Source organism: Dendronephthya gigantea, unplaced genomic scaffold, assembly GCF_004324835.1.
Source record: "Dendronephthya gigantea isolate DGI-Jeju-01 unplaced genomic scaffold, DenGig_1.0 000012F, whole genome shotgun sequence".
NCBI classification, from domain to species: Eukaryota; Metazoa; Cnidaria; class Anthozoa; order Malacalcyonacea; family Nephtheidae; genus Dendronephthya; species Dendronephthya gigantea.
The window spans coordinates 1-27,809 of NW_021163022.1; the positions used below are offsets into that span (position 1 = coordinate 1).

General features: G+C 37.3%; 2 protein-coding genes across 3 annotated transcripts; both read right to left on the reverse strand.

The window, feature by feature from the left end:
* Positions 1 to 233: 233 nt before the first annotated feature.
* On the reverse strand, positions 234 to 5,948 carry LOC114518980. 2 transcript variants are annotated; one of them, XM_028539031.1, is made up of 6 exons: positions 5,375 to 5,667; positions 4,491 to 4,629; positions 4,096 to 4,289; positions 3,144 to 3,294; positions 2,815 to 2,877; positions 234 to 1,688 (listed from the first exon to the last, which is right to left on the reverse strand). In XM_028539031.1, exons 1-6 carry the CDS (start codon positions 5,384 to 5,386, stop codon positions 922 to 924), a joined length of 1,326 nt encoding a protein of 441 aa, XP_028394832.1. In that variant the 5' UTR covers positions 5,387 to 5,667; the 3' UTR covers positions 234 to 921. The 2 variants fall into 2 exon arrangements, with proteins under 2 accessions (XP_028394832.1, XP_028394831.1); XM_028539030.1 differs by lacking the exon at positions 5,375 to 5,667 and adding an exon at positions 5,674 to 5,948 and having other exon boundaries at positions 235 to 1,688.
* Positions 5,949 to 9,177: 3,229 nt separating this feature from the next.
* On the reverse strand, positions 9,178 to 27,745 carry LOC114519101. The gene is given in 25 exon segments (XM_028539167.1): positions 9,178 to 9,865; positions 10,069 to 10,387; positions 10,594 to 10,727; positions 10,822 to 11,190; positions 11,761 to 11,858; positions 12,071 to 12,105; positions 13,047 to 13,214; positions 13,552 to 13,779; positions 14,306 to 14,506; positions 15,379 to 15,597; positions 15,702 to 15,953; positions 16,378 to 16,632; positions 16,917 to 17,081; positions 17,236 to 17,403; positions 17,696 to 17,815; positions 17,980 to 18,270; positions 18,494 to 18,694; positions 19,101 to 19,330; positions 19,971 to 20,074; positions 20,076 to 20,359; positions 21,006 to 21,146; positions 21,367 to 21,788; positions 21,867 to 22,260; positions 23,857 to 23,971; positions 27,558 to 27,745. Coding segments are annotated over 24 exon segments (5,055 nt in total). The 5' UTR covers positions 23,903 to 23,971; positions 27,558 to 27,745; the 3' UTR covers positions 9,178 to 9,654.
* Positions 27,746 to 27,809: the final 64 nt, after the last annotated feature.

Sequence of the window (27,809 nt, forward strand, 5' to 3'; positions counted from 1 at the left end):
CCTGCTTATTCGTTCCTATGTTATTCATGGGGTGTTTATATGGAAGAAGGCCAGCCCTCACTGGAGAGCTGGCCCTTGAAGAAGAGATCCCTCCTCCTTAGCCAGCCCCCCTAACAGGGCCAAGCCCATCTCATATAAACACGAGCTGAAAGCCAACCGCCAGCTGAAAGGCCAATCCTCTTAAGCGGGCCAGCCTTCCCCATATATTAACAGCCCCTCAGTCTTGTCAGATTTCCCATCACTCGAGTAAGCACATTACCGAATTCCCTATATCATTTTGACACATTTACCCACAACATTCTACAAATTTTCATCTATTTCCATTTAATTCTTTAATAATCACTAGTCACAGAAACCGTATTCTATGCAGCGCTTCGACACGTAGCAAGGACTCTTCTAACCATATCTTTGAAATCAGTCGGTTAGCAACGTTTAAAATTGCAAAAATGTGACATTGCTGATACCATTTTTTCTACACATGCTTGGACCCCCACCCAGCATACAGTGCAATGGGCGTGGTCTGAATAACAAAAAACCCCATGAAAAAACCCCATGAAAGATGGACCATTAAATGTTCGTTTTGCAACTATCTATCGATGAATAGACAGCGAGTAACGTAGCCAATGACAACGCAACATTTGCAACAGTATAGATATTATGACTCACGTACCTATGTAGGTGTGTAATTACAACTTGCAATAGTTCTAGGCAGAACAATTTAGGCCTGTTTCAAAACGGCGAGTTTTCATGTGCCGAATTCAATTCATATTGAGCTCGACCAAGTTGGCTTGGTGATTCAAACGTCGAAAATAACAAAGTAGTCGAGCTTAACATATAGACTCAAGTCGATTGTTTGGGTTGGATGGGTTAGGCACATGGTAAACTCGCCGTTTGAAACAGGTCTTACGAAGGTTTAAAAAATTACTTATCAAAGCCATGTTTTCTCAAACACTCCTTTACAGAGTAGTCAAAATCAGCGGACACCGCAATGAGCCTCAATTCATCCTCTGTATCAAGGTGTTTTCTAACTCTAAGAGACCCAAGTTCGCTAAGATTGTCGTTGATCAAATTCAATGCCACAATTGATGCTTCTTGGGGCTCAACCAGTAACTTGTAGTGTAGTTCCTGTTCGGTCTTGTCAAGCCAGTAACCGCTAATTGGATCTTCTGGTTGTAGATTCTCAATCTCATCGGCGGTTCCGGGATGGTAAAACAACCAGTATGCATCACTGGTGGTTGTATACACGGGTAATATATACCCTTGATGACCCCTGCCTGCCTCAAAATTACTTTCTAGTGCGGTGATTGCATCTTCATGGAAGTAATCCCGCAATTGTGTAGTGAGAATATTGAACTCACTAGCGGTGAGGTCGAATTCGCATACTTCCAAATCCTCCTCTAAGATTTGGTGTTGGTTCGATAGGCTGGCTGTAGCGGTTTCTTCGGTGACTAATTTTACCAAAATTTGCTTGTGTACTGCAAGTTCGGCGACAGTGACTTGTGATGGCACTTTGACAGCAGGATTTTGTAAACAAAAGGCGATGTCATCAGCCTTGTTCATGATTTTCTGGATTTGTTTTTGCCCATAAGTGCTCGGGTTTCTAAACTCAATTTCATCAGGTAATCCTGAAACGACGAAACCACCTTTGGAATACGGCACTTTCTGTATGGGCTTTCCACATGCTTCACCTACGAAAAAAAGTAAAGCATATATATAAGTATATATATGGCACGAAGAAGATTAAAAGTGAAGGGTATCAATACATACTATATACTCATTTTGCACAAACGTTTTCGCTTTTTTATTTAAGCTCCTCAGGTGCTATGAGTTATTTACAATCATTTGTAAATAACTCATAGCACCTGAGCAGCTTAAATACACTACACATACGATAAACACTACACATACGCAGACCCTCCTTACGTTTGATGTAAATTATTTTGACCAAGTAAATAACCGTTCCAATAAAATACTTGGCATTATATATTTAAGAAATAGAAAACATTTTCCGTGTTTCTATACAGTTATAGAAACACGCGTGGGAGTTTGGGAGAACTCGAAATAACGTGGAAAAACTCGCCCTACGGGCTCGTTTTCCCACTGATTATTTCTCGTTCTCCCAAATAACGTGGAAAAACTCTCGAAATAACGTGGAAAAACTCGCCCTACGGGCTCGTTTTCCCACTGATTATTTCTCGTTCTCCCAAACTCCCACAAGTGTTTCTATAACTGTATAGAAACACAGGAAAAAATGTTTTCTATTTCTTTTATAATATAACTCAATAAAAAGATTTTGTACAAATATTATAATTCGATTCAATTACAAATTCTCATTACATTACTTCGCTTGACCAGTTCGGCGGGAAAATTCCCGTGTTTCTATACAGTTATAGAAACACGCTTCTCGACCAATCAGCACGCGCGTACTATAAATGTTATATTATAAATGTATATATAATTATGTAGAGGTTATCATATGAGGAGTGAGGTGATATCACTTTTATCGCATGAGGAACAATATCACAAAATGTCACGAGTGAGCGAAGCGAGGGAGGGACATTTATGACATTGTCCTGAATGCGATAAAAGTGATATCACCGAGATTAGAATGTTGTCACATTACAATGTTATCACATTGTTATTCACATTACAATGTTATCACATTGTTATTCACATTACAATGTTATCACATTGTTATTCACATTACAATGTTATCACATTGTAATACGACGAGCTACCACATCCGAAAATATGTTGTATGAAACACAGTAAACAATAATTACATGTACTGTACATCGTACGTATGAAACTTACTGTACTTCCGACGAAACAATTCACGAACATCGTGCATGGTGTATTTGACACATTGTGGAGAATCTATGTAAGAAAAAACATATTCCATATATATTTCTGTATTTCTGTATTTCTGTATTTCTGTATTTCTATATTTTCTATATTTCCATATTTCCATATTTCCATATATATATATATATATATATACCTGGAGATAAGATCAAATTATCAAACTGTACATACCAGGCAACTTGGTTGTGTTGTTACAGGTGGAAGTCATGATTTATACGATTGTGTATTATCTTATTGGCTGTACACATTTACTTCTAAAAGTTTGTGCCACTACTTACTCATGTATTCCATAAACTTCAATGCAACATTTTGGTTTTCTTCTAAGAAATGTAGGCCTTCATTTGTCCCATACTGCTGAAGCAAGGGGGATTCCCCTGGCTCCAGAAGCAACACAGATGCTGTGCACCCCAGGCTTTCTAAATATGCAAGCTAAAAGAAGTAGACATATCATGGTTTAGTTACTAGTCCTGTCAGGACAAAAAGCGGCTAAAGGAAGGTAGACACAATTCATTAAAATAGTCACTGTACTTGCATCTAATATGCATACTGCAATGGGTCTTCTTATAATTCCTTCATATTGAAACAATGCAGAGTATATTGTGTATTATTTGCTGATAACAATCAACAGTCAAATGCAATGTGACAAGGAAGGGAGGAAGGAAGGAAGGAAGGAAGGAAGGAAGGAAGGAAGGATGGAAGGAAGGAAGGAAGGAAGGAAGGAAGGAAGGAAGGAAGGAAGGAAAGAAGGAAGGAAGGAAGAAAGGAAGGAAGGAAGGAAGGAAGGAAGGAAGGAAGGAAGGAAGGAAGGAAGGAAGGAAGGAAAGGAAGGAAGGAAGGAAGGAAGGAAGGAAGGAAGGAAGGAAGGAAGGAAGGAAGGAAGGAAGGAAGGAAGGAAGGAAGGAAGGAAGGAAGCAAGCAAACAAGCAAGGAAAGAGACAAGAAGAAAGAAAGGAAGAACAAAAAGAAGAACTAAAGGAAGAAAACAAGGAAGAACAAAAGAAAGAACAAAAGATACAATGAAAGAAATAACAAAAAAAAGAAGAGAGAGACAATTTTATTTAATAATGGTGGTGAAACTGTATAAATGCCATTATATTACACGACTTACAGTAATAAAGAGATATAAAAATTTAGGATTTCAGAAATGAAGAAAGATCTTTACTGGTTTGAGGTCAAGAAGCCTGTCATACACTTGTCTGAATGACGCTATTGACACCTGTTTTTGCATACCTGAGAAATTAATTGCTTCTTTGCCTTTTTGATCTTGGTATGGCGCTCTTTGTTGGAAAGGTCTATGGGATTTGCAGACTGAGCATCCTTTGCTTTTTTTTTCCAGCATTCTTGTTCTTCGACAGTCAGTGAGTTCCAGGTTGTTACAGCCATTTTTAATTTGTCAGAGTTATTGCTCAGCTCTTGGCATGTATCTGCCAAGAGAAATGTACATAATACTTTAGAAAGGTAGCAATTGTACAAGTACACAACCCCTCCTGAGAAATTATTGCATATGGTATAATGATAACTGGACCCCTGAACACAAATACCTGGCAACCCCGATGGTAATGTGAAATATTTAACCCAGAAACCAAGGTTAATATTGTAACACATGATTTTAATTGTATTCTTACCTGAATTCAGTATATATGAGCAAAACAAGTTGTACCCGGTGGTCTGTGGCTTGCTTCTGCAGTGCCTTTTTGTTTGTTGGTTTGTATCATCCAGTGCCTGCCCCGACTTCTTTCTTTTTCTCTCATTCCCAATCCATTTCTAAAGTTAAAATTGGGTTGGTTTAAATGTCTCATAATTAATTAATTATCTCACTATTTTCACAGTCAAATCTGCTATACAGGTAGGTTTTAAAAATTAGATGGAACATGAAATTCTGCCAGGGGTAAATCTCCCCTTGATGACAATAAAACTGTGTTGTGTTAGCAAGAGTAAAATCTATTAAGAGGCAGTTTCCTACTGGGAGCTGTAATGGATTACTTAATAAAGTTGTCTGGCCTTATCACTAATTAATTGTGCTGTGGCTGGATTGCAAGTAGTTAGCTGTGTTCACACTTCACATGCATTGACTAGTCTATTGAGTACCAGCAAAACCTGTCAGATCAGTACCGGTAGTCTTACTTTTCAGTATCGGCAACCTGTTTCAAGCTTTCCAGGGAACAATTTGTACTTGTCAAGGGGAGAAACCCAGAAAAACTGCTGATAAAGGGTTAATTTGGTTATAAGATAGAGACAGCAGCAACCATGATAGTAAACATCATTGATGATGATACATATTACTCATGGAAATCCATTTGGCAGCAAATAGCTGGACATTGACTCGGTTAAATTTGTGAATGCTTTGGCAGACTATTAAAATCAGTAAATGCAGTGTGAGCTGTGAACATTGCAGCTTTATTAGTTACATAACTGATCACAAAATATGTAATACTAATAAGTTAACCTTGCTACAACTACTGAACTACACTACAGTACTTCCGAGTTAAATCTCATATACTGTACGTACCGTAGCAGACATTGAAAATTTGAATAAAGCGATCAGTAATTATACTGACTACTGAGTCAGAGTGCACGAGAATTAAGTAAAATGAATGATAATGCCATGGAAATGGTGGTCGAACATCGTACGCACTGGCAAAGCGCGTCGGTACAAGTCTATATAAATATAGTTTTGTAGTAATAAATGCAAATTTATTGAAATTTAGCCTTTGGCTCCACCGTCCTAGTATTTTGTTGGCGCACATAATGATAAATAATCAATGACAATATCAGACATACAATATATATAATACAAAGAAAACTTACCCTCACACGCGCAACGCTAACATTTGTTTTTACTGCAGCTTCTTCTATTAGTTCCTTCACATCTTTGCGTGTCGTTGTCATCCCTCGCTCGAAGAAACCACGCAAAATCGTTTTTTGGTCATCGTCTAATAGATCGTACTTCTCCGAACGTTCCGCCATCTTGCACACATGTGGTCGAAGCCCGTTGTGGGTTGCTCAGGTTGCAACTCAGTGACGCTATCGAGCGCTGTTCTAAATTTTAGAATATACGCTCTATAGCGTTTTAGAATAGGTGAAACGGGTGGCGGCCATGATGCATGTTGTGCTTTATTATTACGATTCTTCGATATTCACTTCATCAATTATAATGACGCACCTTCAACTTATGCGTGTCCTTTACGCGTTAAAACGAAGGCTTCATAACGATTATAATGCCTCGTAAAAGTATCAACGAAAATTCTAAACATTAACAGCCTTTATTAATTGGAATTTGAATTCTTACCCTACAATTCAAGATGGGTCGTATTGTGGAAAGCGAATGGATTTTTTTTAAAGACGCCAACTCAAGTTGTCGTTGCGCCAGCCAAGAACATCAATTCTCCCAAGTTAATATATAGAGTACCGGACCTCGCAAAAGAAATTTTTTTTTTGTTTCTAGCTTTGTTTATTGACTGTATCTTGGTAGTTCTATAACCGGCATTGTAAAATGTCTTCTTGCTTCTGAATCGCAACTGCAATGTTATACCTGTTGTACCATGCACGATTTTCCCGATTCACTCACAAACCTTATTTGCTTCTTTATATATAATAGTCATGAAATAAATAATTTAACTATAGATAGTTGACACATGCAGCTATAGGTCAAGCAAGCATCAGCGATCAATGATACTATATATTTTCCCAAAGACTATTCCATCTTGCCTAGTTTATATCCACTTATAGTATGTCACAGGCAATACCCATGCAGAAATAGCACATGCCTGATCAATACTGGAGGGTTTGACAATCTAGAAGGGCAACAGCAACACCAGTGGTAAAAATTAAATTAAATATTGTTGCATTTGAGGCAAAGTAACGTCATATCATAAACATGATTTTTCTTTTAGGTTTCCACATTCTCACCGCAAACATCCCTTAAAACAAGATATTGACAACAAATTCGCCTATACCAGTCAGAACCACATGGCATGCCATTATTAAACTGCAAGCCTACGCCTGGTCTAAGCCTTCTCCTTATAATGTCGTGGTCGAGGTCAGACTTTAGCCAGGCCAAAGTGCCGTTACGCTACTAAAATCTAAGCCAGGCCCAGTTTAAACACGGCCGCAGATAGAGGAGGTCTCTGCCACTTTGGTCTGCTTTTCATTGTCGTGTTTTTGCACGTACGCCACACGCATGCATATACAGGTAAAAATATTAAAATCATTTAAACGATTCTTACAAAATCTACGATTGAATAGATGCACGCATAAGATTGGATTCTGTTGAAGATTTGGTATGTTAAATCTGAAATAAAATTAATTAAATTCATACCATTGATAAAATGCAACAACTCTTCACATTGCGTAGCTTTTAATATGAAGGAATATGTTTCAGGCGCGTCGTCGCCACGCTGCCGTTGAAATGCTTGAAGTCAGTCCCTTGTGATTAACTGAGACGTGACCTTTACGCAAAATTTGCCCAGTTGATTTGCTCGGTGTACCTATATTATATATATGATATTAGTAATTAGTTTTATATCGTCTGTATGATTTGATTAGCACTCACCATGATGATATGTGATATAGAAACTTGACTCAGAATATTCCTGAAAAATATTTGAACAATATAATGAGAAATTAGAAATCTTGTGAATTATAAGCAAGCGTTTCAGTGGCTGTTTTGAGCAATATACGATTGCCATTTATAACATTTGACTACAAATTTTGAGTTGGAGTTAGTTGGAAAAAAAAATGAATTGCAAAAAAATAATAGTTCCTACGCTTGTAGTTTCCCATATTAAATCCTGACAAGTATACACTTGACGTTTTGTCTGGTTCCCGCGCCATCTGAAGTCTGGCAATCTCCATCAGAGATCACTGAATACGCGAGTCAGCATCAGCAATCTTGCCTCAGTGCTATATATTTACGCCTAGAGGCTAGAACACTCAAATAAATAACATCGAACGCATGCATGCATGTACTTGGGAATCATGCATGTTGAATCACATAAAGTTTTAACAACTTCGTCCCTCCATGTTTACAGACTGCACGTAGCTACCAGAAGTAGCTCGGACCAACTTTTGTTAGTAATAAAAGACAACGAAGATCTTAGATGTCAGAGACTTGAAAAAATTCGCCAATTCAATATCAAATAAGCATTTTCTACTTACCGTTGCTCCGTAACGGCAAACGAAGATGTCGCGTTGTGTGAATCGGAGTGTTTCATTCACGTTCGTCCTTCGAGAATCAATGTCAATGATGTAATAGTTGACGAGAACGTTGACGTTGTATTTGTCCATAGTCTGGAGAGTTTTTATTAGAAATGAAAGCAGTATTGCTTGCACCGGCTATTAAATCTTGATATCAGACGGCTTCAACGTGCACTGTTTTAAAATTTTGCATATTACAAACGTAAGGCGATTGGTTGATGTGATGCTAATTGACGATGGTTATTATAAAGGAATTATTATTGTTTTATTCCTGAACAAGTTTGCAAAAACATTAACAAAAGAATAAAACAAAAGCCGAACATTTTATGAACGGGGACTGAATCTTGCCGCTGGTTTCATATAACATAATTCGTCGACGATAATTCCGGCGTCGTAATTCACAAGCATGGTGTAATTCAGTGTTGATGTTCGGTCTCAATATGTCGTATTTCGCATAACAACGAATTCCGTATTAAATATAAGGGTTGCAAAGAAATGCATGTAACCTCAAAAAAACACCGCCCTTTTGTCTTTAAATACGCGCTTCGCACCTGGGATTTCCAGCTACAATTGAAGTGATCGAAAACAAGGCCGGCCTAACGTAGGGGTAGATGCGGCGAGATCTCAAGGCCATGACGTAGATTTAGGCCTTTTTCTTTGGAAACAACAATAATGAGTTTGCATGAGTCACTGAGTCAGTGCAATGAGTCCGCGTAGCAATAGATAATAAAATTAGGTCCACACATCTCCCTAGATTCCAGGCTCAACAGCGAATTAATCCGATCCTGACGTCACACGCATACACAAGCCATCAAATAGACCAAATTCATCAAATGTTGCGTTTTTTTTAATACCCTGTATTACACCTAGTTGTTATTGTCGGAATATTATTGAGTTTTTTGTGAATATTATAGAGAATATTATTAAGAATATTATTGGGAAATTTTTATACTGCAGATCACACATTATCAGTTAGAGCACACAGTCATTTAAGATATAAAGTACAATTCTTTTTCAGAAAATAAGTGCTCTCATAATGGACAAAGTCTTTTGCTATTAAATCGTTTGGACGAATCAAAGGATTAGACTTTTCTTATAATGATGTCAAACGCGAAAGCCTGGTGAGTAGAGTTACACCAAGTTTGATTGGCTCCGCGCAAATTAAACTAACAAGCCAATGAAACGTCGTGTAACACCAGGCTTTTCGCATTTGAAGCCATTATGAGAATGGACAATTGGATTGATTCTATACAAGTTTCGTTGATCGTGCCACCGCTTGCATGTAAAATGAGCAAAACGTGCTCCTGCAACGCGTAATTTATAAATAAATGTTCTAACTTTCTTTAGAACATGTTGTTGAAAGAATATTATACAATGTGGATTTAAAAATATCTGGAAGAACTCAAAATTCGTCCCTGATATCTGAAGATTGCAGCGTGCTTATACATGTTACAGTTAAAAATACAGATTTACATGATATGAAATGAAATAAATGTCTTAAGATATGTCTGTACTCACGTGCTAATCACGTGAATTACCACGAAATTGAAAACCTTTCGTTTTGGAAAGGTAGGTGCCATATGACCAGCATGCCTAGGTTTCGCTTTGTTCTTTTGTCACGTCGCTGATATTTTGGTATTCGGAACGTTCTTTGTGACCTGTGTTTTCGTCCGGATCCGCATTAGCACTTACAGGATCGATTTTTTTCTTGGATTTTCGAGGAACATTTGGTAAAATAGAGGAGGCTGTTTTTTCTCGAATAACTTGGAGTTTAGCATCATCAAATTTTGGCGGAGGCTCCAATCTGAAAGAGTTTACAAGATTGCAACTATAATATTCATACTGCAGCCTTAGGTAACTCCACTCTAAATGATACCTGTCTAATTCGCAAGATCATAAAAGCACGATCATAAATGTCTTAGTCACGGACATGCAGACATACATGGCGACGCATAAGCCATAAAGACGCATTCACAAACCACTACAAAATAACAATCATTCGCTAACCTTAACTCAGCTTCAGTATCCGCAGCAGGCTGCGAGAATGATCCGTCGGGAACCTCGTAGACATTCGGATTCGTTCGTTTATGGAAGAATTTGACAGGAGAATCAGCTTTGAGTGGCTTCTCGTTTGTGACGTTCACTTGTTTAGGAGGAATTATATCAACCACTGCGTCTTCTGGTAGTTTCTCCTTCACGGGTAATGCACCAGCCTGGTCGTCATCAGGAGTTTCGTACACAGGGCAGGGCGGAACTTCGCCAGTAGGTTGGTGTACGGGGGAGCTTGCATAATAAGAGGGAGGAGGTGCATGAACATCGTTGTATACTAAAAACAACATTTTTATAGATCTTAGAACACAGTTCCTGAATTCCATACCAGCTTTGCTATGTTGTTTTGGCTTTGGAATATACATGTACACTCACTGACTTTTTAATACCTACTTTTTTCTTATTCTACGCCATTCCTTGCTCATACTTCTCTCTTTCATACCATACAATGACATACCTTGCCGTACTATACAATACACTCACCTTGGTTGACAAATCCGTGTCTAATGCCATCATTAATTCTATCAGGATCATCGAAAGTCTGATTTGAAGTATCGACAGTTGGATGACCAATCTGCATTTCTCCAGAAGAGTTGAACTGTACTGGGGGGATAGTGCTGAAAAATTTAGTCGGGATTCAATAACGTAATTTACAAACATTACATAAATCCACATCCCTCGTTTTTATTTGGATTTAATAAATTATAATACCTTTTATTCTTGATGTGACGTCTGTACCTCCAGACACCAAACACAACAAGAATTAGTATAAGAACCGCTACAACAAGACCACCCACCACTGACGCCACTGAGGCCGACTTTTCTTCTGACGAAGTGGATGCTGAATTCCTTGGGATGGTGATAGATTTCAGTGGATACGAGAGATCGTTCTTTTCTATTCGATCCATCATGTTTTTAAGATTTTTTGACGAGAAAGCTTTGTTTGGAAGTAATGAGGTTGAGTCTGGATCAAGAACAAATAAATAGACTTCCGTTTCCTTTGAATCGCTTTCTATCGTGTTCGTAATGATGACATGTTTCTCTTTGAATTCATATGTTTTGCTGCTACGTTTTTTACGACTAAAAGGAAAATTAATGAAATCGACTCAATATTTTAAAATGTTGAGCCCGCATTTATGCAAACGCGGTCCGTTTTGCGCATATTTATGCCTCGTAACGACACTGAGCTACATATATATATATATAGGAATTATTATATAGCCCAGTGCTCGTAACTAAACAAATTAAGCAGCATTCTAGATGTCAATCTCGTGCCCAGAGCTCGCAATTCTATACCTGCCTCTCCACGTTTGAAATTTAAGCCCGTTTTCCACTAGGCGAATTTATTCGCGCGACGCGAAGCGATATTTAAAATCCGGTGAATTGATTGGTTTGCGAAAAAATTCGCCGCGAAAAAGTAGAATCGCTTCCTACTTTTATATGTTCGCGCGAATAAATTCATTCGCCCAGTGGAAAACGGGCTTTAAGGTCACTTTTATGTCGTAACGCCTGAAATTTTGCTTAGTTTATCTTTAGCAGCAGATATGCGCAAAAAAAATTCTCCATCATTATAAGTTCATATTCAACAACTGTATGAAGTCAACAGATCATGCATGTTTATAGGTAAGGTAGAATATTTTTAGCACATACTTTGTCGCGTTTTCTTCAAATTCACAGATGTTAGCAGAATTCTTGCAAACATTCGTCAGGGCTTTGGCAATATCATTGCGAATTGCATCTTTGGAGGCCTAAGTTTGAGACAATGAAACATCAGTAAAAACACAAATTTTATATTTTTCTTACAACAGTTCACAATATACGAGTAGTGATTATGCCCATGGAACGTTGAGCGCGCATAAATAAGAAAAATGGCCGTTAAGTCTTAAGGATTATTGAAACTGGAACTTTTCAGTCATGAAAAACTGGAAAGCGGAATGTATTAGAATTCTAAACTACATACTTTCTCTTCAATCTTCATTACGATGTAGCTTTTGCCTAAAACAGGAAAAATACGTAAGTAATCACATCGATGATAGTACTTACAAATGATTTATTGAACAGAATGTTAGTAAAAGAACAAAGACATTGCTTGCCCCAAAGAGTGCGATACTTGTGTAAGAAGAACAACTCTGCATTACATTGGAACCACTGGGCAAAAAATTACTTTGAGGCATCTTTCTGGTACTCGGTATATCAACACTTGCTATTTTGTAGACTCGACCCATTATAATTATTATGGTGTCGTTTAACCATAAACCAGCGCTGTGTGCATGGAACGAAATTTCATTGGAGGTTTTCAGAAAGTTTTGTTCCTTATATTTTGTGGCCAACATGGCCAAAATATTAGGACAAAATCAATATTGTACTTTCGGCGAAAAATTTACACATATATGGTGTCAAACTATATAGCCGCGTGTATTTATAGCTAGTAAACTGTGTAATTCAAAGTACTAAAACGCTAAAATATAACTATTAGAAGGTCGGTTATCATTTGCCCATAGTTGCAGAACAACTGAACAAGTTACTCCAAATATTTTGAGGTAGACCTTCCAAATTGTTATCAGTATTTTCCTGATTTTCCAACCCAAAATTTTAGCCATTTATCACGTTGAATACCATACAAAACGATACTTTGTGGAAATTAACTAAGAATGCAGAGTTGATATAAACCTATACCAGAAAAACATTACACCGGAAACTTTGATATGCCTTGATTTACAAGAAAGAACTAGGGCAGAATTCAAGAATGCGCACTATAATTTATATATATGCGCACTATATACTGCCGCAAATTGAAAGATCTCTAGGAGGCATGGTCGGCAGCCCTGCCGAAAATGTTGACCAAAGTAGGTTTAATATTCACTGATTTAGCCGTTTTTCTCGATGTTTGTAAATGAGCTACTCAATATAAACGTGTCATTATAGCTACAACATACCATAATCAAAGAAACAATTCTCAGCTCCTGTTGTAGTTGACGTCTTGGGGGATTCACATTTCTTGCAAGAAGTTTGTCCTGCTGAATCTTGATACTCAGTCACTGGACATGATTCACACTTTGTTTTGCTTTGATCGAAATAACTGCCTTGTGGACATTTCACATTTTCTGAATAAGATTGAAACAAAGCTTTTAGAAGACCAAGAATTATTATTGAGATTGGTATACACAAACACTGCAGTAATAAAACCTTCCGAACAGTGTGGAATTTTAGCTTGTTTTGTGGTCGGTTCTGAAGAAATAATTTGAATAATTTCTTCATTGCATCGATCTCCATGTATCAATTTAAACTTTTTTGTTTCAGATAGCTTCAACATTCATCATCTCAATATCATTGTATCATATTGTAGGAGAAAATCTAAACTAATCATTGTTGAAATATTATTGCATGCGTGTTCATATTGTACAGATTTTTTGCAAGCAAATAAGACAATCAAGAACTTACCGTAGCATCTCGGAGGACTATTCACGTCAGCAAGTCTGACATATGTCCCAGCGTTGTTTCCTCTTATCCACTGCTTCTCATAACATTGTAACTTCAAGAAATCGTTGAAAACTGCATTATATCCACTTTTACATTTGACTACACACTGTACGGAATTATCATTGTCTTGACATTGAATTGTGCTCGAGCGGTTGAAAGATTTTGCATTTGAATTGAGGTCATCACAGCCTATGATGAAATTATAACACAGATTCGTGTAAACATATAATATTCAGTTTTTCCCGCCTTTGTACTGGATGTTCATCAGTCTCCGTTTTGAGATTTTCCTCTGGAAATGCCAAGCATGCGCACTGAACCTGAGGGTGGGACGTAAAGTAAATGAAAACTCGAGATTTTTGTCCCCGGAAACCTCTGCTGACGCAGTTCATCACGTTCCGAAATATTAAGTAACAGATAGCGTTAAAAACGCCTTGTTCCATCTCAGAGCAGTTTAGCACGTTATCATCTTTCAGTTATAGATGGTCATGCAGAGATAGTCCAAATCATTTTTGACCATTCAAGACCATTTTTTATGGCATCTCGTTCACACCTTGAGCTTTCATCCCATTTACAGTCTTTGCCAGTTGAAAAGGAACGAATTGAAATGAGAGGGGAGAGTTAACTTAGTCGAAGATAAAACAAAATTTTTACGTCAAATAAACAGACTTACTATGCCGACAATATATTGTAAGTACACAAAGTTTATACAACTCACCACATGCCTGATTCCTAATAACAATGATATATTTCTGTTCAGCGCATTTTTCCTTTTGTAATTCGCATTCATTTTTGTACGTTTTCCCATCTGAGCCACAAACAGTAGCGTTAACATCTGCGCATGTACGCTTGCATTCACATTTTTCTTCTCCACCCACAATTTCACATTGCGCTCCAAAATCACATTTCTTTGTACAGTCTAATAAACACGAAGAAAACAAAAATTATTTAACAAGGGTAGAGCTTAGCGAGATTTATCGACACATATTTATCGACTTTATTTAAACACAACATGGAAAATTCTAGAGGTTTAAAGGGTCTTAATTTCGAGTGGAATTATACACACTTGAAATTCAAATCAGGAACAGTTGATGGAAAAATGAGTCCACTATAGGTTCTCCGACAGGAATCGAACTTACGCTATTGCGATGCCGGTGCAATGCTCTTGCCTCTTGGCAATAGCGTAGGTTCGATTCGAGCCGGAGGACCTACAGTTGACTCATTTTTCTATCAACTGTTCCTGCATGGCTTGAATTTGAAGTGTGTATAATTCCACTCGAAATTAAGACCCTTTAAACCTCTAGAATTTACCTACATCGAGTGAGGTACCAAAAATCATACCTGATTTACAACATGGAAAAGTTTAATATTATCGAGAAAAATGAGAGAAACAAATGGGTTCAAAGTCAAAATAACACAGACAGAAAGATTCCGCTAAAATTACACAAGAAATCTTGAGAATATAATGGAATATGACGCTGGTCTAAATCAAGCACTTCAAAGTCTTTTTCACAAAACAGGTTTCGATCATTCTGTTTCGATCATGATGTAACGTCGTTATGCTAGTTTTTTTCGATTTTTTTAATCGGCAGGTTTAACATGAAAAGAGTTCTTGTTGTACCATATTATATCTGAACATCTTAATAAGTAGGCATTACAACGTAACGAATATTAATTATGGTTAGATGACGTCATGACGATGAATATTTGCATTTGGTGAGGTGCATATAAAAATAACGATATTTGAATAAAGAGTAGCGATAAAAGTATATCATTAATCCCAAACGATACCTTTGCATCTTCCTTTCTTAACAACTGTGATATCTTTTCTTGTCGTACAAGCCGATACATTTAGGAGACATTCATTGCTGTAATCCTGACCATCGGACCCGCAAACTGGGTCGTAAAGTTGCAGGCAGATGGTACTGCAGGCACACGTGTGTGTAGTTTTTGTTGTTTGGTCCACTCGACAATTTGCTCCCTTAGTACACGTGACACCATTGCAAACATCTAAAAATGGATATGTGTTCCTCAGCAGTAATATTCATGAGAGCATGCGCAGGGAGAAATATCTGACCATTGTATCTAACTGAGGTATTCTTTGAAATACTTACTAACAACAGTGACACTAAAAGTACAAGTTGCAGTTAATCCAGCATCGTCTGTTGCAGTATATTTGACCACTGTTGTACCAATAGGAAAGAATGAGTCAGAAGGAAAGCCTGAACTGTGAACAGAAGGTGGTTTGGCATTATCTGTAGCTGTTGGTTCTTTGAAGGACTCTGGTTGTCGGATGCTGTCATCATTATCTGTGTATAGTTGAATGTTGGACGGACAGGTTGAGCCAAATGACGGGGGTTCACGATCTATAAAAGATTTTTTATCGTTAAATCGTTTTTATCGTTATCTCGCGTTGACGATATTCTCAACCTAATCCGATTCTCTTTTGATCAACGTCAAACTATATTCGATCAGGTCTGTGGCAATGTTAAAAATCAAATAATAACCTAACACTGCGGTTGTGTTTTGGTTGCGGTGGACCGATAGAAACCGCAGACGACCGTAAGGGGAAAATACGATCGCGGTTGCCATTCCCGTCCGAACGAAATATTATGAACAGCTGAAAACGACAACACAATAATCATATCGAAAACATCTTAAGAAATGCCTGTCAGATCGAGTTAGGCCGAGGTTAAACTTCCGTCTCACCTCGATTCAGCAACGATCAGACCGAGGTTTGACCTAGATTAACCGCGGTTATTGTTAGGTTATTTCTGGAGAGTACTGTACCTTCGACTGTTATATTAAATGAACATTGAACGTCTTCTCCATTTTTATCTTTTGCAGAGACTCTGACCAGTTGTCTACCAATACTCTTATTAACAGGAGGAGAGTAAATAGATGGATTGATTTCAACTTTTAGGTTTGCTCCATCTCGGTCAGTTGCTGTGGGGACCCTCCAATTAACGGTTGCATAATCTTTTCCTGGGATCGTAGGAACAACAATGTCATTCGGACAGTGCGAGAGCGTAGGCCTGGTTGTGGCTAAAAAAGAAGAAAAAACTTCATTAACATCGCGTGTACGACCGATAACGCCAGTTTTCATTATTGAAATTTACATCACGGAAAATAATTTCACTCCTTAAAATACGGTATTTAGAACAGAAAAGTTACCGGTGATTTTTGTTGTATTATTATTATTACTGTTATTAAAACATCTTCATACACGGTAACTATATTTACAACATCGTTGTTTTTCATTAGGCCGTGTAATTACAAGCAAGACGAAATAACCTCACCCCTCCCGTCTTCCATGACTTGGAACTTACGTTTACATGTTGGTGCTTTGGCACGCCATTTACCACCAAAACACGTGATTGAACTTAAACCAAGGAGATCATATCCTGGGTCACACGAGAAGAAACATGTTAAACTTCCGGATTGTGTTCGACAGACCACTGAGCCATTTCCTGGTGATGGTTGGAGCGTGCAATCTAAACGTAATTTGTCTTAATTATGAAAAGGAAAGGATACCACAAGAGTAGAAAATTGGTCATTCGTCAAATCTGTCAGCACAGACATCCTACACCACGTATCGTGCGGTACGGGTTCCCTAATACACTATTAGACACTTAAGTTTCCACTCACTTCTAACAGGAGGCGTGGTTGGTCTTATTGTAGTTCTTGTGTCACTTAAGCACTTAGATTGAGTTTTGTCATAGCTATAACCATTTCTACAACCACATTTGTGTCCACCAGGAATCCCGAAACACAGCTGGTCACAACCACCGTTGTTTGTCTGGCATGGATGAGCGGCTGAATAAATTAAATGGCAAGCAAAATTTGAAATAATTTAAACACCAAAGGAACAAGGAGGATTTGGAGGAATCTCGTTTACCCTGCAAATATTTTTTAGTAACCCAATCAGAATGCATTGATATCCGGACTAGTTGCGACTGGCTTAGTCTGAAAATGTAGCTAAACAAATTTCCGATTAATTCAAAGTAAGTTTCCGACGAGGACACTGATTTCAAATTCATATTACGTTATATACCAGTCAACCGATCCAGTGCCATTACACAATAAACGAAAAACTAATCGTTCTTACCTATTGTTGCTGGTGTTGCACACTTCGAGTTACAACATTTATCGTTACTCGGGCAATCTGAGTCACTGACACACGACGTTCCGTTGCCTCCACCATAAGGACAGCGTCCAGCTTTTACATCTAACGAAGATGGAAAAAATTATTTAATGTTCGGTTATGAATTATAAAGAACTGAAATCAATAGGACTGAAAAATGAATACGTGTAATTCAGATATACTACTGAAATATAATATATAGCTAGTATTATATAAAGAATATCAAGAAAAGTTTCACAGAAACAAACCTTGGACACACTCTCGAACCCTAAAACTGCTGTAATAACCAGCAGCACAGCCCCACAAGTATCTTTCTTTCACAGCACACGACATCCAGTCATTGCACGGGCATCGCCACGTGTAACCCACGATATCTCGACAGTTCAACCCGCATTTTGAGTTCTCCCTGACGTGTGAGTATCCTGACGGACATAATGGAGGTGCATTGATAACAGGAGTTACAGGACATGATCGAGATGAGATGCAGGTGAAATTGCTGCCACGTTGTGGGAACGAAAATGTGTAGTGTAGCCGTTTTTCTAAAAATAAAGTTAAATGTTAATCAACCTACCTAGCTACAGCTTTTGCACGATGCTTTAAAGTGTTGGGAGCCATGCCATATTTCCGCTGTATTTTTTCCCTATCAAAGGAAACCCTCTTCTCTTCTTACAGTTTCTCTCAATTGTCTTATGTTTCTGGGAAAACTGAAACAAGACATTGGGGTTTTTTGGTACACTGGAGATTTCTAAAACACGCACTTACGTTGTTTTGGTATGGAACTATATGCATGTATATCCATTGGTTTGCCCAGCTTAGTCGCCATTACTCTTATGCTTGCGCCAGTATTTACGTCACCACGATAAACTGTGTCAGATCTCCAGTCTGTCCAGTACAGATGATCATTTAACATTGTCAAGCCATAGGGATGGTTCACTTCGGTTGTAAGACCAAACAAGAAGCCAACTAAAAATAACACGAATCTAAATTTTGTGCCAAGGCATGGCATTTCATTTTCAGGCGAGCCAGGGAGGGGGGTTAAGAATGCCTGAAACACCCAAATCCTCGGTATTTTTCGGTCAAATACCACTATACCTGTATGCTATGATATTTTGAATCTCATGGACGCTAGGTGAGTCTAAATGCATGCACTATCGATATAAGTAGCTAATATGAAAGTATATTCTAAATGTATATTCTACCACGTTTTGTTTGCTTCTAAATACTTCAAAAATCGGGAAAATCGCATCGCGTTAACGAAAAACGACGCGACGTTAGAGTATAGCATTTCATTAATGATCACTGAACGACAATCGGTGAAGTATTCTTGGAGCCAATGACGAAGAACAATTTTAAAAAATGTTGAACTTACAAAATAATGTCTTTTTGTTCAACACAACCTTTCGTTCGAGTGTGGCGAGGTCAATTGCTTCAATATTATCTTCATAAGCATCGACCCAATACAACTTATTATAAACATGATCAATGGTGAGACCATTTGGCCAACGAAGAGCAGTGTTTACCAGATCCATTCTGTTTTCTCCGTTCATGTAGGCACGCTCGATTCTTGGTAACTTTCCCCAATCAGTCCAGTACATATAACTGAAAAGAAAAAAATTGTTGCCAGCTTAATCTCGGGCGCTGAAAACTATAATCCTTTTGACCAGTATACGGAATAATAGTTTTGGGATTCATAATTTTTTATGCACATTCGAAGATAAGATATTTCTTTCCTTCAAATTTTGATCCATTATTTGGACGGGTTATATAATCGCCGAGATTAAATTCCATTTAAAAACGTTTCACAGAATTATTTAATGAGATTGGCAACAATTCAACAATTATTAACTTAATAATTGTTGCATTCATGTGATGGTGCTACTCTGAGTTACCAACGAGGCAAGCTGAAAAATTAGCTTAAACATGGTGAGAATTTAACCCGCGACCTTTGGTTAGTTAGTCCAGTTAAAGCTCTTCCAACTAAGCTACTAGGTCAAGACTGTTCGAATAGGCGATATTTCAGACTGAACTCAATTTAGTTCTTCCATATTTCGTTCAAAATGAAAGTGGTATGATAGTACAAATTGTTCAGGTGTATGAGTTAATAATTGTGATGCAATGTTGGACCGCGCGGTTTTACAAACAGAGCCTGTTATCTAGATAAGGTCTTTTCAACAAAAGAGCTCTTTAGATGTAGTCCAATTAAAATCCAAGGTAATCATTCATTAAATTTACATCCTACCCATCAATCGCATCCACAATAATATCCCGTGGTTGGTCTAAATTCCACCGGACTAAAGTCCTCCTAAACGACCCATCCAGCTTAGAAGTTTCAACGTTGTTGTGCGTTATATAACTGGCGACCAGCAAGATCTATGGTCAGACCATCTGCCACACCAATATCATTGAACAACACCTCGAATCCTGTTCCATTTCTGAATGCCCTACAGATGATTTTAAGGGTAACATCCGTCCAGTACACACGATCTTCAACCCAATCATATTCCAACGCCACGGGGCGGGTAATTTTGGTGTTTTTATCAAATGGGACTGCAATTGGTTTTACATTCACGCTGTCCAGCTGCATTTGGTAGATTTTACCAGCGTCAGCGTCAGCAAACATCAGGAATTCTTTAAAACAAAAATTGAGAATGGTAACTATTAACTTGCAGAACTAAAGCTCACACTATACACTCGATTTATTGGAACGGCACGGCTAAAATGGGTACCCGTGCCCGTCTTATCTGTACCCGGCCTTTGTTTTAGTAGCCTGAGAACTAATAAGATTGGGCACGGGTACCCATTTCAGCCGCGCCGTGCCAATAAATTGACTGTAGTGTAACGGGGCTTAAAACTACCACGTACGTAGCCACTTTTGGACGTGTTTCCTATTTTGCGTTTTCATATTGTTAAGGTGTCTCTGCCGCCAGGCCGGGGTATACAATACTCAACTATATTCAAAACAAACTATTCAGATTATATACAACCTGTTCTTGGGCCTTTATTTGCAAAGATTAGGTCAGCAGTCGGCTTTTACGCCGCTCGTTTTGATACGTCATGTAAATCACATGATGCAATTCGTTGCAAATCATTGTTATCACTACGACCACAATTAATTACTGTATCACAACGACCACAATTAATTATAAAATACAACCTAATACGACGAGTTATGAGTTATGACAAAGTCTTACAACCAGCCTTTACATGCTGCCCTCTAATATTTAGATAATTGCATACGCTCCATGATGGAACAATTCATTTCTTTTCAACCTACCGTCTTTGAAAGCATCTTCGCACGTTGTGTTATCATTTGCCAGTTTAAAACCCAGCTGACATGCGCACGATGTTCCAGATGGAACCTTATGGAAACATAAATGTTCACATCCACCATTATTACTTCCACAATTGGTAACGCCTAAAATAGTAATAGTAATAGTTCTTGTTATTATCCAAATCGGGCTTATTTATTCACCATAAGTTTATAATCAGCTGGATTATGAGCTTGAGTGCAAAAATAAATTGTATTATAAACTATTTCAGACAATGTTAGCTGTATTCAGCAGTAACTAGTAAGCCCAGCCAATAAGGCATTTTGACAGCATTTCTGTCCTCAATCAAGATATTTTTCTGCATACCATCTTTCTGTTTTGAAGAGTCAATCACACGCAGTCCCATAGCCCCCTTGATCGAGTTTGTAGTTGGTACAGTTATGTTTACGAACATGACTCCAGTGTTTATGTTAATGCCATTGATGGAATTAGTCAACCAGTCTGTATAATAGATTGAATCTCCTGTGATATCCAAGTCAAATCCATGGAACTGTGAAAGAGCCAATGATTTATCTTCAAAGATAATTCTTCTGTTATTTCCGTCATAGTCAATAGAACTTATTTTATCATGATACGCGTCGATCCAATAGACAAGTCTTGCAGAGGTATCCAGGGTAACACCGTTTGGCCACGTGATGTTATCTTTGACCAAAGCAACACGGTTAGTACCGTCTAAATCACATCTTTCAACAGCTGCTTTGGCTCCCCAGTCAGACCAAAAGAGATATCTAGATATTAAAAAATATTTATTATCTAGCGAGTGCATTGAATTATAATTCATATGTAATGGAATCTTTCATACACACCCTGCAATTGGATCAACTGCCATGCCACGAGGGTATTCAAGACCAGTATTTAGCAAAACTTTTCTGAATTTCCCATCAAGCGTTGCGACCTCGATCGTCCCTGATTTATAAGTGGTCCAGTACATCTTACGTCCGATCCAATCTATTGCCACACCCTCAACGTACACAACATCCTTCATTATCAGTGTTTTGCTCGTCCCATCGTAATTCACACGATAAATAAGGCCCAGGGTGTGCTCGCCAAAGTAGATGTGCTGTTGCTTAGTGTCTATACCTATAGGTACAGCTCTGTCCAGTCCTCTCAACACATTAGTCCGTGTCAGGGTGTTTAAATCCAAAATATGAAGGTTTGTGATGTTGGAATAGAGGACATAAGGTTCCGGGGGGAGAGCATCTGTTAATCAAAAAAATTATTTTCACCTGCGTCACGAGACACGAGTTAAAAAAGAAAATCAATAAAGGAAGGGAAGGGCATCTGATATTAGAGAACAATGAATTAAATGAAATCTGAAGAAACATGTCTATAATTCGAAGCCGCTCACAAATCAGTTGAATTCGAAAATTCGAGTTTTAGAATGAAACTATATACATATATAAAACTATATACAAGTTGCGTTCTTAAATCTAATTATGAAGGTTCAGCTCTTTGCATTTTATAAACTATTCATTATTATGTGCTGTAAATACTCTGAAAGAATTTTGACTACAATATTAATATCTATTAGTGTTGCATGCAATTTTTAAAATAAAAGACTGTTGAAAACTTAATTTTCTTATGAGATTATGGCGCCGTTGGGAACGCATCGCTGAACACAATGTGTTCTTCTTACGCTCATTCTTCAAGTCAAACCTTAGACACTCAAAACGCCTTTTAAATTCTAATTCGCGTTGGAAATCTGGTGTAGGAAAAATTGCTTGTAGTATTGTATCGGAACAACAAATATTTTACTCCCACTTTCCTAATGGTCCGCTCCTATAAGTCTATGAATAAAACTGAATTGCCAAAGTTCAAAACAAACTTTTCGGGAATTCGGGAAAAGTTGAAACTCGCTCGCATGCGTATATCCGTGTGTTAACATTATTGTGGATCTTATATATAATTTAAACGCCTTACGTGCATCTATACACGGGGGGGGGGTTATTGTCATGAGTAATATTTAAAGATGGTATGTTGGAAATCGTCACGTAACTGATGACGCGCGTGCATGAAGTTTGCAAACAGCAGGCCATCGTTACATGGTTACGAAAACATCATTCGACTTGATAGCCAAATAGGGATTGATGCCTTTTGGTAATTATAAAACAAAACACACACGTATTGTTTTTGCACAGTTGTATATGTATAGGAATTCAACTGTAACTTGCATGCCCACGAAAAATTAAAATTTGTTTGAGCTGCCCACGACAACACTTCAATTGTCTCTGCATGGCTGCTAAGATTTTGACGTAAAAACAATTTTTTCATCACAATCAATTACAAAGTTATTTTTTTAAGTATTATATCTCAATTGCATGGCTATATGGAAACATCTGGTAACTCGTTTTTAAGCTACTCTTTAAAACGTCCTCAGCGCAACCTTTGTTAAAATGGTTATCCATGCATTCAAATCACAAGTAATATATGAGAATGATTAACAAGAAATTTCAATCAGTTCTATTTGGGAGTAAAGTTAAAATGCATGAAACAGACTCAAGCAGGTATAGATCATGTGCAGTGAATTCCTTTGACTTTTTACTAAACCAAAATGAGATAAAATATAAAAGAACATGCAATAAAACAATGCGGCTCATGTTGCATGGTTCTTCAATCATGAAAACGGTTTAATGAGAATATATAGACAGAGAATAAAAGATAGATAGGGCCTATGGCTATATACCGTCATAATAATATAGTCATGCATGCAATCACATGCACTTATATGCACGCGGTATTCAAAGACAAAGTCAAAGTCGAAAATAAATTATAAATTTCTCAATTGTGCTGTCTTACCTGCAAAGCTTGTAAACAGTGCAAGACAAATGACCAAACACAGCATGTCTTGCACGATCTAGCAAGCAACTTGTTCTATATAGTCAGAACCAGTTCACGTCAAGTTTCAAAAAGTCTAAAATATACAAAAATAATTGTCCAAAGGGCGAGGAGGGAAAAATCTATTATAACCTGGTATAGACATGTTTTATACATATTATATTCGTGAATTTGTCTGGTATTTAGTTGAAATGCCTCATTTTGACTTTCGGTCTCAGACATGTATCTCCTAGTTTTTTAAAGATGCATTGTCATTGACCACCCGTGAGGTTAACGCTTAGATCAAGCCTTTAATACCGCCATGCACATTATCACGTCGCAAGCAACTAGCGGTAAAAAACCCCAACACTTGAATAGTTTATTAATTATATTGCACTGGACTGGCCGGAGGTGATACAAATAAACATAGTTTGCAGAAGTCTGCATGGTGAAATGTTTACCTTTCGATAAAATCAATATTAAATATGGACGCTTTATGTACTGATGATACAGCTATATGGCTACTATGTTTTAGTCAGATAATTTTAAGCAACCAATGACAATTGCAATACCAATAATGGAAATGTATGGACGTTTTTTAAACTGAATGCATGTACTATATAGGGCCGTGCGCCTGTGGTTGTGCATGTCTATATTATATAAGTCTTCGGCATGCCACGACTAATATATGGAGAAGAATGGACATGAATACATGGGGAAGAATATCATATGCCGTCGTAGCTCTATTTTTCAAAATATTAATTATAACTTTTGTAAGTGCGTGAAAATCTATGGAAAATGAAGTTTTGTATATACCCGGTATCACAAGTCATACAGGCGTGTTCTATAACTGACAGTCACATAATGTACTGCATGCACTGTTATGCAAGCATTAACTATGGGTCTATTATATTATATATATTCGGTTCAGGTGTTCCTTATAGACAGTTAGACTAATCCACATGCATTGAGGCGAGTAAAAAACAGATATTACTCTGTGTATTGCTAATGATGACACTGATATAATCATAATATACTATAATGAATACTATGTATATAGCTAGCTACATGCATGCATAAATTTACACCAACTTTTATAAATTTTGTATACATGCATGCGTGCATGCCAACTCTGTTACATTGCCTTATAGAAAGTGTCTAGACTCTAGTATATTTATGTTTAATACGACTGAAAAAAAATTTACCATGGTCCATGTCAGTTAATTTAGCACTGACCTCTGCATGTCATAGGCAAAAGGTTTTCTTCTTTGAATATCGTTTTTATGTTGACGAAATTTTAGCTACATTTGTTTCACAATTTTCACAAAGAGCGTTGTGTATTTCTATTCTATATAGCTGACAGTATATTATAGTATCAGTTCTAATTATATTGACATAAAAAATAACAATATTTTTTACCATAAAAGAATACGATAGATCCAAGACCATTTTTAAATCCCACAACGCTATATCATATTTTTGCTTCAGCTAGCTTACATTTACAAGCAAGCGAAAAGATTGGATGAAACCACGGGCAGCAGGTGGTTAGGATTTTTGATGCTTGATGAATAAATTACAGTTAATAAATGTCTGAATTATATAGACACTGTATATATGATAGCAGTTTGAGATGATTTTAACGGTTTGCAAAAATGAATTGTAGTTTTCATCAGTTTACGATAGACTGGCCAAACAGCAAAGTCAGCAAAAGCTTTTTAGTCGGAAATCATCGGCATTAATTTACATAACAGTCAACGGAAAGAAAATACATGCAGTGTATCCATGGCTATGGCCTTTATTGGTAAATACTCCTGAATATCACGCATTTCAGTATCTCATTATATATACCTTGAGTATGTCTGAACCAAACAGTAGTTTATCCTTGCAAGATCTGAAAAGATAATTCAGATAAAGATACCAAAGATTAAAGGCCTAAAGCATCAAATAGTTTTGCACGTGAGGTCGGTGAGGAACCAATTTAGTTTAGTTTGCGCCAAGAATTAGCCTTTGGCGGCAGGCAAAATTTACTTCAACTTCTTTATTATTTACCTGTGCTTGAGGTTTTAGTTCTTTAGAAACTTTTTAGGTATTTTGTAAAATGTAGTATTGATTGACATGATGCGTAATGACATTGTCATTTTTGATTTTATCCCTGCATGTACGTCTCTGATCGAAAGAACTGACGAAACGTCACGATGACACGATTCGCCGGTAAACTATGGTTTCTCAGTTTCTCAATTTGCCTAGTAAATTCAAGCCAGGAACAGTTGAAAGAAGAATGACTCAATTATCTGTCCTCTGGCAGGAATCGGACCTACGCTTTTTAGTATAATCTTCATTTCATTCGACTGCTTTTTTGAATTAGCGGTAAAACTTTTACAGAAATTAAACCACAACCGTGGCACAAGTCATGCAATCAATAACAACTATGGCATATGCCTGTGTCTGCATGTGAGCTTTAAACAAGACAACAATGTAAACCGGCAACAACAATGTTGTTTGTTGCCTTAATGCTTTGAAGCTCAAGTCCTAGGCTTACAAGATATGGCTGTACCGCCATGCACGCCAACGCCAACACTCAACAAAAACAAATACACTTTGCCTTTGGTAGATTAAAAAAGAAAACAAAATTAATTCGTAGTCTTGGGTATGTAGCTATAGTATAGCGTGTCCATAATTTTGTTAGCCTAAAAAAATAAGAACCTTCCGTACACTGGTGCGGTGGAAGCCTTCAGGATTTAACATTAAAGGAGAGAAAGCGAAAATGAAAATAGTTTTTCAAATCAGATAAGAAATTCGTTAGAGAAATTTGACAGTGACGACGTTAACTTGACATTAAAATTAATAGTAAGCAGTTTTTAAACATGGGCTAAATAGCCAATTTCTAACGTACGTTTTGTTGCATGAGAATTGGCTGGTCGAAAACGTTAATCATATCGGTCAATAAATTATATAACCATTGAAGCTATATTCAGCTTTCACAATCAAGAAAGTTCTATATTTGAGACACTTCTCACATTAATTTTATTACGTCATGAGCCACTTCAATCTGCACTGCCATTGTTCAGCAAAAACAGGAATTTTTTTTACTTCGTCTTGAATCTTCAATCATATCAGTAGATTCTGAATCGTTTAATCTACATCAACTATGACTATGTACACATTCAGCAATCATAAAGATAAAGTCAATCGTAATTTCCCAGAATCACACACAGGGAAATGGTAAGACGAGGTAGTCCGGCCGCCTAAGATTTTCCCATCCAGAGTCGATTAGGTTCATCCGATTGACAAAATCTTTCCCGGGACAGAATATTCGCATACAGCCTAATTTATTATCCTGACCGGCCAAATCATACCGCAAGACTACGATATTAATCTGATTGAAATTGAAACTGAAATTGAAAGCGATGAATATGTGTTGACGAATAGTTTCTCATATGAACGAAACAACACTATAATGACGGTTAAAAAGCTTTGTAGTCATTAGTGATCAACTTTGAAGCAAGAAAATTCATTATATCTCATTTCAATGTGGTAGATGAAGTCATAACATTGACGGTGCTTTCAAATAACTCATTGCATGCTATCAAAGGATTAATTTTAACCTATAAGTTCTGATTTTATACGACATCTGTTTCACCCATAATGTTGACCACCCTATAAGGTACGAAACATTAGCTTACCTTATTGATAACGCGTTGAAAATGAAAGTGGAATCAAAGTGCTTGATGATACACGTTTTGACTTGATCTGTCACCCAGCTGATAGTAAAGTCATTTATATTAAAATATAATATTCATACAGAAGAGACAGTTAAAATGTGCAACCAAATGTGACCCCCGCATTGTATGGAACTATTCATTGTAACAAGCGATTGTTAATTGTTATTCACTTCAGATCTTTAATTATCCAATTACGCTGTTGCTAATTTTCCT